At 46.1% G+C, this 16,154-nt stretch overlaps 1 protein-coding gene and 1 long non-coding RNA gene across 3 annotated transcripts in view; one reads left to right on the top strand and one right to left on the bottom strand.

Annotated features, from left to right (window-relative positions):
• The window catches only part of ZNF704 (zinc finger protein 704), a 202,659-nt gene that overhangs the window by 20,966 nt on the left and 165,539 nt on the right, over positions 1–16,154 (bottom strand). For both annotated transcript variants that reach the window (XM_070481001.1, XM_044780319.2), the window contains exons 3-4: positions 15,611–15,714; positions 10,869–11,107 (exon numbers count right to left, since the gene is read on the bottom strand). In XM_070481001.1, coding sequence (XP_070337102.1) covers positions 10,869–11,107; positions 15,611–15,714 — 343 coding nt within the window. The remainder of the gene's footprint in view (positions 1–10,868; positions 11,108–15,610; positions 15,715–16,154) is intronic.
• LOC139039875 (uncharacterized) overlaps positions 1–16,154 on the top strand; it is a 139,419-nt gene that overhangs the window by 48,155 nt on the left and 75,110 nt on the right. The window lies entirely within an intron of this gene.

Genomic DNA, 16,154 nt, shown 5'->3' with positions numbered 1-16,154 from the left:
CAGAGCTAGAGACATAAATGTGAAGTCAGGAGCTGAAGGACTACTTAAAACTTAGGATGAAATCATGTAGGGAAAGGTGCAGCCAGAGATGATTCGATGGCCCAGGACACGGCAGCATCCAGTATTTCACATCTGAGATCGAGAAGGAGCAGTCAGAGAGAGAGAGAGAGAGAAGCAATCATGACGGTGCGGTATCACCAGCACAAACAGAAGAAAGCGTTCCAAGAAGGAAGATGTGACCAGCTGCACTGAACGAGGACTGGGCGGTGTCCCATGCATTTGGTCCCATGGATTCTCAGTGTCCCAGACAGGAGCAGTGTCACAGAATAGTGGGGATGGAAGTCAGATCACCATGGTTGGAGAGAAAGTGGGATTTAAAGAAGTGGAGAGAATAAGTGCCAACTTTTTCAAGAAATTTGGCTGATGCATGAGCAGTCAAGGGAGAGTTTGTGAAGATGAGTGATACTAAAGCGAGCGGCTATGCTGATAGGAATGAGTGCGAATACAAGAAGAAACTGACAGCGGTAGCGGAGATGTGAGGGATAACGCAGGGAGAGGTCCTGCAGAGGAAGGCCAGAGGAGATCAGCATCAGCACCTCAAGTAACAGCACAGGTAGAAGGGCTGCCCTGGGTGAGAGCAGGCCAGCTCTCCACCGCAGGAGAAGGGAAGCCAAATGGTGGATGGAGATGCAGGTAGTTTGCTGATTTAAAAAATGGCATGCCTGTCTGAATGCTTTCTGCTTTTTCAGTGCGCCAGGAAGCGAGGTCAAAGCTAAGGGCAAAGAGGGGAGGCTGTGTGCAAGCTGTGAGGAGACCAGAGAAGGACGCAAGAGTTGCCTGAGAGAGTGAGACAGGACCAGGCAAGGCAGAGGATATTTCCATATTCACGGGGGAAAACGAGCATCCACAAGGGAATGAGACTTAACAGTGTCACCGGATGGTTCCTCCCCATCAGTCAGTTTGATAAAGGCTTTCATAATTAATATAATAGTATTACATGACTTATTGAGCCAAATTCCTTCTAGATCTTAGGAATTTTTTAAAGGCTCAAAGTGCTGATTATTTTAAGAAATGGTAATCACAGTGGTATTTTTGCACCATAATAGGTATTATTTATAAGAATGCTGTTCCTAGTCCTTGCAATAGTATGTCAAGCATTTGTTTTTTAAGTTGATAAGTGGTAAAGCTTGGTACTGATGATAGCAAATACATGTCATCAGTATAACTCCTTTCCTTAGTTAGGAGGAAATAGTTGAAATACAGGTATCAAACCCGAAAAATACAATGACACTGACCAACGTCCTCTCTAAATCCCGTGGAATTAGGATAACCACCAGTTGCAGCTGTTTAAGTATCATCTCCTCAATTACACCCATATCTTTTCGGGCCCCTGCTAAGGGCTCCAAAGAAATCTGTGGCCCGTGGAAAATTAGGTAACGGATCTGAGGAAAAATGACCAGCTTTGCTGCCTCCTTGCTTTTTCCTTTTGCTGGGTCTCCAAGAGGCATGTCGGGGATAGACGAAATAGCGTTCATCACAGTAAGCTCCCTGAGCGTAGGAAGCATGGCTTCTTGGCCAACACTCTGCGCCAGCGCCTGACATCACATATCAGTAAGTGTCTGTTGTGTGGACTCTTGGGAGGGTCGAGTTTTGGGGCCCACAGCAATGAGCCACATTTGAGATGACTGACTTTATGGAAGCACTTTGGAATTACTTAGTACACAATCTAAGTTCAAAGAATGTTTGTCAAAAAGATTATCGTTCTGTAGCATTTGAGAAGATTCGCTAGCATGACCAGCACTTGATTATCTTACCTGGCTGTAAATTAACTTCTCAGTGGAGGTCTATGGTGAGGCCCCAGGTGGGGAACACAGGCTTATGGAAGGCTTTCTCCTCACTCTATATAGTACTTTTTCTTCCAAACTTACACACCCTGAACTGAGAGCTACTTAAGGAAGGTCTAAGTTCACCAGAAAAAAACAGAACATCTGCTGCAGGAAAAATGACTAATTTATAACAACTCAGGTCCTTAGCATAAGCAACAGGAAGACCTTTATGCGGTTTTATACCCTAGACGTACAGTTAGAGAAAGTTCCTGTTGATTCGGGAGGTGGTAGCAAATGCAGACTCGGAACCATAATGACATATAGTGGGGAGACCGTAAACTGAGTTTGGGGAGGGGGCAGTCCCCCAACCCCTTCACAGAGGGAAAGCTCTGCTCTCTCCTCTTCCTCTTTTTTTTTGGCATTTCCTTTGAATGACACACCTCACATTTATTCTCCCATTTTATCCTAACCTGCCAGAGCTCTGCCCTCAGAATTTACTCATGGCCCAGTCCCGGTGGCCTAGTGGTTAAGTTCAGCGTGCTCTGCTTCGGTGGCCCAAGTTTAGTTCCTGGGCACGGACTTACACCCCATCAGCGGCCATGCTGTGGTGGTGGCTCACAGACAAAAAAGAGGAAGAAAGATAACAGATGTTAGCTCAGGGCAAATCTTCCTCAGCAAAAAAAAAAAAGGAAAAGAATTTACTCCTGCACAGATATTTGCCATCTCTAAATTTGGGGTCGCTATAGATTAAAAGCTTTGGAAATGCCTATAATCTTGACCCAATTCAACTTTTAGGGATCTATCCTAAGAAAATCAAAGTGTCTACAAAGATAGATGTATAAAGACATTCATCACACTGATTTTTAGACTAGCGAAAAATTAGAAATAATCTCAAGGTTGAGAATAGGAGATTGGTTAAATTAATTCCGTATAACTAAATATTAAAGAACCTTAAAAAATGGAGTTGCAAGAAAAGCTGCTTTCATGTGAAAAAACAAGTTCCCAGCGCCGTAAGGGAATTGCTGACACTCCCAGTTTGCCCCTGCAGGTTCATAAGCTCCCTTCTCCACTCTGCTCTGTGCCCTGGAGGCTGACCTGTGCGCATCAAAGGTCATCCTTGCCTCCTGCTGGTTTCCAGTTGGGTTTGGCCAATGGGCGGCACTCACAGGAGGCCAGGAGGCAGGAGGAGAGACTGAAGGCAGGAGGGTATGGATTCCCTCAGCTTCCTTCCTGCCTGGCCACAGGTGGGCAGAGATGACATTTTTCCTCCAAAAAGCTACCACTTCTGTTGGTATTTCCAGTGTTTTGGTAAATCTATGGGTTCTGAAAACCCCTCTCTTACTTGTCTCTTCTGCTTAGGGGTGGTAATGTTGTCAGCCCCCAGGGTACCGCATGACCCCCTTCTGAGTCCTCGAACTCCGTCTGCACCTTTGCAAAGAACCCCTTTGTCAAACTCTTCTCAATCACCCCACTTGAGCACGCCACCTACTTCCTGCCAGAAATTGACCCATACAGGGGAAAGCAGGTTATAAGAGAATATGAACATTATCTTTTTTTTTTTTGAGGGGGGATGCGTAATGCAAATAAAAATGTATGCTGCATGGTGGAAATATTGGGGAGGGGCATCTTATTTTTACATTAATGTCCAAATGTAAAACTTACCCTACTTTCAATTTTAAAAAGTTATTTCTTGAAAAATGGAAGTCGCCCTATATTACTTGCCTGACTAATTTGGGAGAATGGAGTCTACCAGCAGGACTTTCTCAACTTTAATGAAATGAAGTGGCTTCTCGCCACACAGGCGAAGGGTGTCCTTGGGTCAACCATGAGGTCCCTTAAATGGTCCCCTAACTACGTCCAGTGCTTTATCTACAAACTGACGACTCGCTGTTCCACTGAAGGAAAGCAAGCCATGGGAAGAGGAGAACAGGGGAAAATAGCTCAATAAACAACGCCCGGATGGCCACATGGGTCCAAGCTCGCCCAAGGAAGCCAAACCAAGCACAGCAGCTGGCAGAGTCGCGGCGGCCAGATCTGAACGTGCCCATCTGTGACTCGAGCCTGGTTCTCCTTGCAGCTCTGACGGAAGTTCCCAAAGCTGGAGTGTCCGAAGGAGACGGAGGTCACAGTTGCTTGGGAACCAAGATGTGCTAGGGTCTTCCACACATCTGCCCTCTTTAACACTCACAGCCACCCCAGGAGCTGTGCTACGAACAGACTCGTGGACTCTCCCGTATGCCCACGGGGGATTTGCAGCAGCTTCCAGGCCAGCTCTTGAAAATCACCGGCTTTGGTGCTGCGGGCTCCAGTGGTTGGAGAGAGCTTCCTGGAGATTCCTCACCTTTGCAGCAGCCTCCAGACCGTGTGCGACACCAGCTGCTCGGGGGCTCCAGGCTGAAATCACTGGCCACGGCTTCCCAATGCAAGCCTCGTCCCTGTTTTTGAATTGTTTTGTCCTTGGAATACATGGAGTAGCTTCTGTTTTTGCACAGAACCAGTCGATACACAGGACTGACAAGATGCTGCTGAAGGTCACCTTCAGTTCCAAGAGTGGAGACATAGCTGGATTTTGAAGTATCACATAACATGCCCAGGGATAAGTCCAACTAAAGCCAGAATCGAGAGGGGACATGGGGTTAACACCAAGTTCCCTTTTCCAAGGCAACCGAGAAGATCCTCAGGTGTGTTTTACATAGCGATTGGGGGGTGTGCATACATGTGTACGGGTGTGTTGTGGACAGGTGGGGTGGGGTAGATGCTCACACATCCAAGCTTGCCTAGAGAGGACCAACGTCCTTGCAGGAAGGAGAGAGTGCAATGATTCTGCACAGGTCATTGGCTGCATCACCCACACTTCCTCAGCCTGCCTCATGCGGGAGGAACCCACACTGCAAGGCGGAGGCTCCGATGGCTCTTTTAGGATCAAGAGGTCCACTCGGACCCTCAGCAGGCTCCACAAGACTGAGAGGTGAACAGATGTCTTTAAAAAATCAGCAACTGCCTAGAAGCTAGGAGGGGCTCCACTTTGGGGCTTTATTTCTTTATTTGTAAAATGGGGACTGAACAAGATGAATAGTTTTGTATCTGCGAGGTGTTTGAGGTTAATGCAAAGTGATGGGTGAATTCAAATGTACCCCAAGCATAGATTAAACATCTCCCACCGGTCTGCACTGTCTATAGATGCTGTGGTGATAAAGAAAATAACAAGAAGAGTTTTGTAAAAGGAAGAACGCAGAATGTATTCTTTTGTGTCTTGCTTCTTTACCTGAGCGTACTGTTTCTGAGCTTCACCCGCTGTTTTGTGTATCTGTAGTTTCTTCCCTCTTTGGGGTAGGATTGCATTGGATGAATGTACCACCATGTGTTTATCCATTGCCCTACTTACGGACATGTGGGTTCTTTCCAGTTTGGGATGGTAAGGAATAAAATTGCTATAAACGTGTGTCCACCGCTCTTTTTGTCGACACACGTTCTCTTATCTCTTAGGTAAATATGTATGAGTAGAATTGCCGGGCAATATCCTAAGTGTATATTTAACTTTACAAGAAACTGCCAAACTGTTTTACAAAGTGGTTGCACCACCTTGCATTCCCACCAGCAATTTGCCAACACTGGGTATTTGGCACAACAAAAAGTGTACGCTGTATGGTTCTATTTGCTGGAAGCTCTGCAACATGCAAAATTAACCCACAGTGACAGAGTCAGATAGTGCTTGCCCGTTTGCCATGGGGGCGGGGGCGTTGGACTTCGAGGGGCACAGGGAGCTGGCCTTGATCACAGCAGTGGTTACTCTGGTGGAGAAATCAGTCTAAACTCACTGAACTCTATGCTTCAAGTGGATTCATTTCACTGTGTGCAAATCACACCTCTAAAAAGCTGATGCAAAGTGATTTCCACAACCACCACAAAAGCATCGCTGAATTAATAAAAATCCCTGGTCGTTATGTATTTTCTCAATCAGTGGGTTCTCAATGTGCATCGCGTCTCTGAGGACATCCATCCATTTCCAGACATGATCACGCGGTCCTCTGACTTGGAAAGGTCGAGTCTGGGCGAGGCGATTTCTGAAGTCATTTGAGCTCCAATGCTCCGAATCCTTTTTACTGCCTGGCAGATTATTCTAAGACCCTGTCAGGAAATTGCCCAGATCCTTCTGTTCCTTACCCTGATCCTCTCTGGGGCCAAGCGCTTCCCCTGCTCTGGTTGGCGATGCCGTGTCATCATTGGGCCATCCGTATGGGGTGGCCCTGAGCTGCGTTTCTCGGCGCCGCCCTCCCCAGCACTGCTCCCAGACGGGTCTATTTCTGGAGCATCAGTTTTGCAGAAGGCATTCTCTGCTCAAAATTAGTGGGTTAGGAATTCAGTCAGCCGAGAGACTGGCAACGCGCTCATTCGTGAGGGCTTTACGGGTTTGTTTTCTTTTCAGAACAGTCATTCACAATTTAAAGTGATTCACTGCTTTTCGGTCCTGAAAGATGGAAAACCCAGAGTGGAGCAAATGATGAATTCATTGTTTACTACTGTGTGACTCTTCTCGAAGCACCTTATGCTAACTCCGCACTTTCTTCTCTGCCTTGAGATTCTCCCTAGTTCGCAGGTAAACGGTTTACGGTCAAGACACCTGGGAAGTAAATGAAAATGATGAAGGCTGGAATTTCGTGATTGCCTATGAGTTGCTGCTGCAGTCCTAGATGGGGGTCTTTGGATGGCCCCCGATTCTGCCACTGTCATTACTGCCCTCTCATGATCCGCAGGCTGACCTCTCCCATTAACTGCAAATAAGCCCAAGGTGGCTGAGGGGCCCAGAGCATCCTGAGCTGCAGCGGCACTGACACGGTCCATGGAGGGTGAGGACAGAGGATGGAGGGAAACAGCCCTTCACACCCCGCTTCTCAAATTTCCATTCGGTCAGTTTTCAACGGGTAAAAAGAAAAGCAAAATATTAGCAGCCAGCATTTATTGCTCAAATACTCTCACAACAACCCCATCCACGGGGTGCTCTCATTATCCACATTTTACAGATGAGGAAACTGAGGCTCAGAGAGGTCAAGTGACTTGCTGAAGGTGACATAAGGACCAGAGATGGGGTGCTAATTCCAGAGTCTGAACGGTTTTATCCTGTTCAGGAATGGACAAATCTGGAAGTTGACGGAATCAGGAATCTGACACAGAAAGAAGCACATTAATAATTAGTTATCAGCGCTTCTTGATTTTCTGGAGGTCTTCTGGAAGGGATGGTTACCTCTTGGCCTTCCACAGAATCTGTTTTCTCCCAGACGCCTGGAGCGGCTGTATTTAGGGTCACTGCATCACCTTGTGGTCACGACAGGAACTGCACCTTCCCGGAGTCCTAGTCCGGCTCACGCTGCCAGGGTTTTCTCTGAGCCTGTAAGGACTGTCAGTCTGTCTGAAATCCCAGAGGGAAAATTCTGCTGGAAGTGGGCTTGATGCAGCTGGCTGGCTGATCGCCAGGGTCGGAGAAGGAAGCCTTTCATTTCCCCTTCTCGCGTTTCCACCCACCTAGCTCAAGGTCCTCTTAAGAGCCGTGGGTGCTTCATGCAGGCGGGCGGCCCACCAGCAGCCAGCCTGGGGTTCCTGCCTCCGCCCTCCATTTCTTTCTGAAACCTCTGCACCCCTCTCCCGCCCTGCCGTGTAATGCTGGCTGTAGCTGTGTCTGATTATTTCCTTTCCATGTGATTCTCCTCTGTGGGCAGAGGGAAATGTGGATTCTTAGAATTAATTTGCCTCAAGAGTCTCCTCTTTGCTATTTCAGCAAAGCTGATCTTATCTCAGCCACATTATAAGCTACACAACCTTGGGCAATTCACATAACCTCGGTGAGCCTCTTCTGCAAAACGGGGATATGAACATGCCAAGGATTTTTGTGATGATTAAATGAAATGCTGCATTTCAAAGCATTTGGTAAACTGTAACTAAATATGCACACGTAGTTATTATCAACAATGTTTCTTCCTTGCTGCTGACAAGAAGAGACATTGCCTTGTCTAGGCAGCCCATCTCCAGTTCTCCCTCTTGACGTAAGTGGAACATGGATCAGTGTAAGAGGTGAGAGGTGTGTGTCGGGGGGAGGGAGTGGGAGAGGAGATAAATAGCTCCCATAACCAGGAGGGAGATGAGGATCATTGCTTCATAATCACATACAGGGGATGCTGGCTCCCCCTTGGTTTAAGGGTCCTAAAATGTCTATTACAATGTTGCCACATTCCAGTGCATGGGGTTTTAGGACCTATAAACCCTTTCTACTCATGGTTACACTTCATCTGCATTACTGTCCTAAGATAGCTTTGGTAATACCTGTTTGCCTGTCGGACAGCTGAAGCAGCTGATGATCAGAGAGGTGAAATGATTTTCTTAAGCTCTCAGGGCAGCAAAGTTGAGTTTAGAATGTGGATCTTTTGGTTTCTGATCGGGTCTCCTTTATTTACCTCTTATCACGTTATCTCTTTATCACACAGAATAGGGGCTTCTAAACTTTTTTGACCATGAGCCACAGTAAGAGAGACATTTTGCACAGCACACACTAAGTGTACAACCGAAACAAAAGCATCCAGAACAATACCTACCCTGCTTATGTACAGGACACCCTATTCTGTCCTATTTCTTATAGAGGTGCTGTTCACAGCTCATTAAACTGATTCATAACCCCCTAGTGGATTGACACCTGCAGTTTGGAAAGTACTGATCTGGAAGGTTCTTAAACACTCCCCACACGACATGTGACCATCACAATTGCTCATGGTCTCAAAGGGATATCATGAATATGAGGGAATGAAGAAAAAAATAAGATGAAATCAGAAATAAGATGAAACTAGAACATATTGTCTAATGGATTAAGCAAATTAACCTAACTCTTAGAAATCTTTGGAAATATGATGGTAAGAACTCTACAGTAACTGCCTTATAGTTACTGTGTTTCTACCACATCGTGAGCACAAAAGTTATCACTCCTAATTATCACCGCCTCTTTACACATCAATGTCCACCCACCCAGCTTCCAATCTTGAAGGAAGAGGCTGCCCCTTACCCTCAGGACACTGAGCATCATGCCTGATTGGTGCTCGATAAAGATTTGATCACTTAATAAACACAAAAATGAACAGCAACCATCTTACTTCCTCATTCCTCTCACTATTCAAAGACACTTTAAGCTCAGAAGGCAACGACTTGGTCTATGGAAGATCCATGCATTAAAAATTAGCGACTGTGAGCTCCACCCTGTTGGTATCACCCCGGGGAAGCCCAGGATCTGAACAGAGGGAGAAGTGATAAAGAAAGGATGAACACGGTTCTTTCTCGTTCATTCATTCCTACTATCCAGCATGCTGCAGACTGTGTCTGTCCCCTTCAAATAAATGGCACTTTGTAATGAAGCTTTTTTTTTTCCCTCTTCCTTTGGCGACTTGACTATCCCATGATTTAGCCCAAGCCTATATACCTTCAACAGAGTCTGACCAATGCAACCTAATTGTAATGCAAGAGTGTGCATTTTGGCTCGCAGCTACATTAGAAAGGAAAGGCGGTGGGCATTCAGCAATGCCCCTTACAATCATTGGGGGTGCCCTGTGCTGGGAGTCCTTCCTGCAACGCCAGGCCCTGCTTGATGAGAGCCAGGACCACACACACAGGGGACCCCGGAGAGAAAGTCTGTGCAGCCCGAAGCAACAGGCCAAGACTGGCTTGCAGGTTCCTACTGATACAAGTGCTGGCCTCTCTCCTCAACTAGTCAAGCGAAGACCCAGTGTCCCTGGGGACCCGCAGGGCGCTGGAACGACTCCAGCTCCCTGCAAGATGGACTGCTGTGTGAAATAGTGACTCTTCATGCCACTGCCTCTGGGAAGGACAGCAGACTACATTAATACCCTGCTCTCCGGGTAGAAAGCTGCCTGTACAACCTCCACTGTCACACGTGCTGAACGCTGCTGAGGGTGACGCAGGCAGGGACGGTGTTGGAGCAATGCCATCTCTTTGTTTTCCTCTTTGAAATGAATTGGGGGGAAAAAAAAGGTTGCATCACAGTCCTCGGGGTTTCACTTTGGATTTTCGTTTGTGAAGAGTCGTTAATAATGAAGTTCCCACTAACAATGGAAAGGGCTATATATAGAATAGCGTTTTGTATTGACATGGTGATTTTAAAAATGTTAGAATAATTTTCCAGATATGGCAGTAGTATTGCTTTATTCTATGAAATAGAATCGCTTTTGAAAAATTGTTTGTAAACTTAATAATTTAAATGTATGTGAAGAACATTAAAAGAACACGAGCTTTAGATTCAGGCAGACCTGGGTCTGACCGTGGCTCTGGCCCTTTCTAAGTGAGTGACAGGTTGAGTTAAATGTATCAGCTTCCTGATCCTCAATTTCCTCCTGTCAGGATGGGAAAACGCTTACCCTCCGGAATCACTATGAGCAGGAAAGAAACGAGTAGTGTATTAATTTATTAAATCCATGAATTAGATCTCCTTTTTCACGTTTCATTTAGTAAACATATAATTTTCGGTAAGTAAGTAGGTACATATGTTTATATGTCAGCTTCCCCGTTATGTTTCATGTCTAGTTTTATAAAAATAAGATACAAGATGTTCTTTCCAATTACCCTTCAGGGCTGATTGAAGCAGAAAAAAGAAAAAGATGTGAATCACGTTTTCCAGGTGAAAAAATTAAGTCGCGCACGAAGAGAGGGAGTCAGTCACCAAACCAAGCCCGAAGCCCCATTTTCTAACTTCCAAACAGCGGCGAGTCCCAGGATTTCTGATGTTAACTCTTACACCTGTGCAGCCACTTACAGCCAGAGGATGGGGGCGCGTGGGCTCGGAGGAAACGGATCAATATGTTAGTCATTCCGCCTTTAATCCTGACCCTGAGTTCATTTTGAAACTTCAAGGAACATTGGAGGGACAGGCTGTCTGTCTATCATAGGGGGCGTGGGCAGGAGGAGTCTGAGAGTCGCCCCCCCCCCCCCCCCCCCCAGGCTCAGCCTGACCCCTGGAAGGGGACGGGCGCGGGACGGCGGCCCGGGACCCACCTTTCTCTTCCTGGGGATGGGCTCGTCGAAGAGCAGGCTGCCCGCCTCGGCCTCGTCGATGCCGTCGTCGGGCGGCGCGGGGCTGCGGAAGGGCTTGAAGCTGTCGGCCGAGAGCGGCGGCGACGGCGTGGACGGGTTCGACTGGTCGCTGGGGGCGCTCCAGCTCCAGTAGCCGCTGCTGCTGCTGCTGGACGGCCCGGCTCCGCCCTCCTTCCAGGAGCCGCTCAGGCCCTCGGTCCCTGGGCACAGACACAGCGTCAGCGCCCACCGCCTCCCGCGCCCCGGGGAGGATGGGCCCCGATGCCACGCCGGGCGGGCCCTGCAGCCCGCGCCACGGGTGCAAGAGCGGGGCCTGCAGGTGCCACTCTGTGCATCCCTCCACAACAAGAAGTCGCATCGCAGTGGGTCAACATTTATTTTACTCACATGATAGGTCTTTCTAACAGTTTCCTGATGTGTGTTGTTTTGTGCAACGCTAGCTCCTTAAGACGATAATGGAGATTATATGCAAACAAGGGGGGAGAAAAGATGTTCCCTGAGTGTAGGGAGCTCTGCGTTCCTGGACCGCAGTATTTCTTAGAGGGAGATCATTTGCAGGATTCTCCCGAATTGATTGGTTACAGAGTTCCCTCCCACGCTTCCCGCTATTTTAATTGTTTAAAAAGAATTTCTTCTAGGACTATGATCTTTGGAATACATTTGTAGAAAAAGTTAGCCAAAGATTTAAGAATCTGAGAGAAATAAGTTCTGGAGAGTTACCTAAAGCCATTACTATGCTGCTCATTATAACAGTTAGTAGTGCCTTCCGTTTGATGGGTATTTACATCTTGTAAAGCTCATCCACACCATCTCATACATTCTCACAATTGTCTCTTAGAGTAAGGACTATCACCTCCATTTTACAGATGATGACCCTGAGGCACCAGGAAGTTAAGTGACTTGTACTGGGGGCTGGGGGCCAAACCCTGGTCTCTCAGTCCGCCTTGTGTCTCCCACAGTGCACGCCGGCCCTGTGTTGTCAGTGTCCTGCATCTCCAGCGAAGGTGAGACGAGAGAAGAATTTATTGGTAATAATTACTGATAAAACTGATGTTGAATTTTACCCCTGCACTTGTGGGGGGCCAACATTATGAAATGTTTGCTAAGATAGAAAGATCTTTGCCCGGTTAGAATGGGCAAAGATCTCTTTTAGTCACTGAAGATTTGCTTTACTTTTCAAGATTCCCAATCTTAATTAGCATTGGTATAAGTTCTGCTTTCTTTTTGAATAATTTCTCCTCCATATTTATGTGCATTTGGAATATATTAAAATATTACAACTGCAGGGAGGAAAAAAAATCCCAAAATGCCTCATTAAAAAAACGCTGTTCACATCTGTGTAATTAGTAATGAAGACAAACGGTAGACTAACATTCATGGAAAAACTTCTTGACTATCTTCACCTAATTACAGATTTCCAGCATATTCTTCAATTATGTCAAGCAAAAAGTTTAGTTAGAGGGGTGAAGTTTTAAGTTGAAATAGCAGAAGTAAGCTACCCATCTCATTAAAGCAGGGCTATTGCGGACTCAAAATGGTCACTTATGTGGGCTCACGCCTGGCCAGCATCAGCAAAACCAAATTAGCATCTCCTCTCTGCAGGCCACACAGAGACGGATGCGCTCACCAGCCCCCAGGCGCCTGTTCTAAATAAGGAAGCTGCATTCATACAACAGGACTTCAAGAGGGCTAGTGGAAGGCCTCAGGTAGTATTACCTGATGTGACAAACTCACTTGGCAGGCCGAGGAGGCCAATGAGTACACCGCTGCCTGCTCTTGTAAAATAAAATGTTCATGGTGCTAGATGTATGATCGTGTTAAGTATGAGGAACCGAATTTATTTTGAAAACCAACTACTATTATCGTGTGGTTACACTGCTTCATGGCAATGCCAAAAGTTAATTTGCTTACTTGTGAATGACACTTCCTTCAGAAACACTGTTTAATCAGAAGGGCAATGTGATATAGAAATGAGTTTTTCAGAAACAATTCACAGTAACTTTTAGGGAGCAGAGTCTCCCTATCTTAAACAGGTATTTGCCAGAAATGCAGACAGGCACTGCTGGGAGCTCAGTTTCTTTGCAGACCCACATCCTGGCAAAATGATCACAGACAAGGATCACAACAGTTTCCAAAAATTCACTGATATCCAATAATCCTGGAGAAAGTCTTTATTTCTAAAATAATAATAATAATAATGCCTTCATTATCATAAGCTGCTTTCCCTTTTTAAGAATTTGCTTCCTGTTGTAGACTACATGAAAGCTATCAGGCAATTTGGGATTATTAGTTGGGCAGCTATTTTTTAAATCATAATGAACGCTGAATTACTTTCTTAATAACTATGCTAACAAAAGTTTGCATCGAAGCAGCAAAAGGTCTATTTTGATTCTAACCTTTCAACACAAAGGAACATCAAAAATGCTCTCAATTGAAAAATAATGCAATGGTAAAAATAACAATTACATTAAAACATATTTTTCCTTCTCTGAGGATTCCAGGAAACTCTGCAATTCCTTTTTCCTACGATTGGTTTTGGGGGTGCCTTCAGTTTTGCTTTTCCTGTAGTCTTTCTTTGTGGTGTGGATGAAGTGAGAAAGGTAAATCAAGACTCCTGTTTGCCAAGAGGCCCCAAGAAGAGAGGTCAGGTCATCCTACAGGACTGGTCAGGCTCAGCTCAAGGGCACCTTATCCACTCTGTGTAAAGAAGTGACATCACCACAGCTTGGGGTGAATCATGACAGCGGGCACTACTGATTCATGGTACTGATTTGAATTCCCAGCATCTTGGTCATTCTTGCCACTTAACTGGATTGGAGTAAGTTTTGGTGAGGACTCACTGGATGGTCAACAAATTTATTTTAATACCTCATGCTTACACCCAAATTAGGTGGGAACCATAGCTCCATCTCCTCATTGACTAGTCTGGCTCTTCAGAGAAGCTTTTCCCTCGCTGGTGAGTTTCATTCAGTGGTCTCGGTGCATTACATTTCAGGGAACTGCAGTCTGGCTTCTGCCCATGGACAGTCCATAGTGAACGCTCTTGCCAAAACCACCAATGACCTACCTGATGCAGAATTCAGTCCTTTCCATGACTGACCTTCTGAAGCATCAGATGCCTCTCCTTGAAACACGCTGTTCCCTTGGCTTCCCTGAAAGCACACTGTCCCAGTTGTCCTCTACCTCTCTCTCACCCCTCAGGATCTTCCTGGGCTCTCTTCCCTCTGCTGATCCCTTCCATGATGGTGAGCCTTACCACTTCCCCCTTAGCCATCCTCTCTTCGCACTCTGCTTTGACACAACTCTCTCAGGGTGATCTCATCTACTCTCATGGCTTCAAAATATTGCTTTCCAATTCTGCATCATCAGCCTAGATCTCTCTCTCAGCTCCCACTCAAATCTCCACCGGATGCTGACCCTTGAATGATCCTCATGTATTGCCTACTAAACTGGACCCATTGTCTTTTCAGCAACCCCCGCCCCTTGCCCAAACGTTCACCAATAGATCTGTTCCTCTGCCTCTGTTCCCTGTCTCAGGAGGAATGGGCCTCCTGCTGAAGCATACCAACTGCCTGGAAGTCGGCCTCGTCACGCCCTCTCCTTCTGCCTCTCTGTCCATCATCAAGTACTATTGATTCTGCCTTCTCTGCATTCCTCAATTAGGCCCTGTTCATTTGCACTGTGATCCCCAAGGTTCAGGTACCCATAGGGTTTTGTTTTTTTGTTTCTGCTTGTAAACCCAACTGTAACTTCCCAGTGCTGAAGTCATCTCATAGCTCTCCTACAGCCTCAGAGTAATGTCTAAAATCCCAGCCAGGCATACATGGCCCCTCTCGGTACTTCTCCTGCCAGGCTCTCCAGCTTCATCTCCTACTGCCTTCCAGATTTATCCTATTGAATTATATGAGTCAATATTACATCATGACTAGGAGAGCAGACCTGGAATCAGAAAGATACTAGAATAGAATTTCAGCTCTGTTATCTACAAGTCAATTAACCTCCACGTGCCTCAGTGTACTCATCTATAAAATAGTGATAACAACATCTCATAGAGTTGTTGTGAGAATTACATGAGATAAAGCAAGCCTAGTACTTGGCACATAGTAAGTACTCAATAAACGCTAGCCATTGATATGGCTATGATTGATAGTCTTGTTTCTCCTGTAGAGATTGTACACTACCTGGGAGTACGGAGATTGTTTTTAATGATGTATTCAAACCATTTAGCAGGGTACCTGATAAATATATATTGAATGAAGGAATGGATTAAATAATTCTATTTCATTAAAGAGTCCAGGAGAATGCTTTTTCAAAAATATTTCGTCTTGGGAGTTGTTTGATGCAACCACCTCTCCAATCAAACAGAGGTATTGCTGGGGAAAATAAGTTCATTAGACCAATTTCCATTTACCTGGGAAAAAAGGAACATGAGTACTACAAAGATGTGTATCGGAAAGGTGACGGAGCGCAATAAACGTGAGTTGAATGGATGGATGTATGAATGACATGTGGTGGGGTTCCCGAGAAGATGAGGAGGAAGCTGATCGCTCTGAGGTCTCCATTTCTTCCACATCTCCCCTGCTTCCTGCTACTGAGTGAGGGTTAACTGTTCACTGTGTTTGATGGGAATGAGACTCCCTCAAAGACAGACCCCGCTCTTGGTGTCCAGGGGCCCCTCCCTAGGCTCCATACCCCAGGCTTACCATTCGGTCGCACAGGAGGGCTTCGAACCAAGGGGCTGGTGGACAAGCTGGTTAGTACCATTGCTGCTGTCACCTTGTCCATGTCCAGTTCCTCTGAAGATTTCCTGGAAAACAGAGAGGGACACTGTTAACTGTGCATCCACTCTGGGCCACACCCTGTACCACATGCTACTGCACACATTTCCTCCTTTAACTTATCCCCATGAAAATGCAATGTTTTGTTAGCTTTACTGTACAGATGAGGGAGCTGAAGTGCAGAGGTTAAGAGATCCAGTCAAAATCCTACAGTATTAGGAAGAGAAGGATTCATTCATTGGTCCTCATCTAATAAGTGCTTATTGAGAGTGGACTAATGGGCTAGACCCTGTTCTAGGCACAGGTGATGCGTGGGGAACAACAGACAAGGTTGGTGGGGAGAAACACAATTATCAGTAAACAAAGGAAAAGGAAGAGAATAGTTTTTGGTAGTGACAAGTGCTACGAAGGGCTAACAGATGGACAGTGACTGTGGGCGGCTGCCCTTGAGGTGGTCAGGAAAGGTTTC

The sequence above is a fragment of the Equus asinus genome, chromosome 12 (assembly GCF_041296235.1).
Source record: "Equus asinus isolate D_3611 breed Donkey chromosome 12, EquAss-T2T_v2, whole genome shotgun sequence".
In the NCBI taxonomy this organism is placed as follows: Eukaryota; Metazoa; Chordata; class Mammalia; order Perissodactyla; family Equidae; genus Equus; species Equus asinus.
This window is presented reverse-complemented; position numbering and strand designations above follow the sequence as displayed.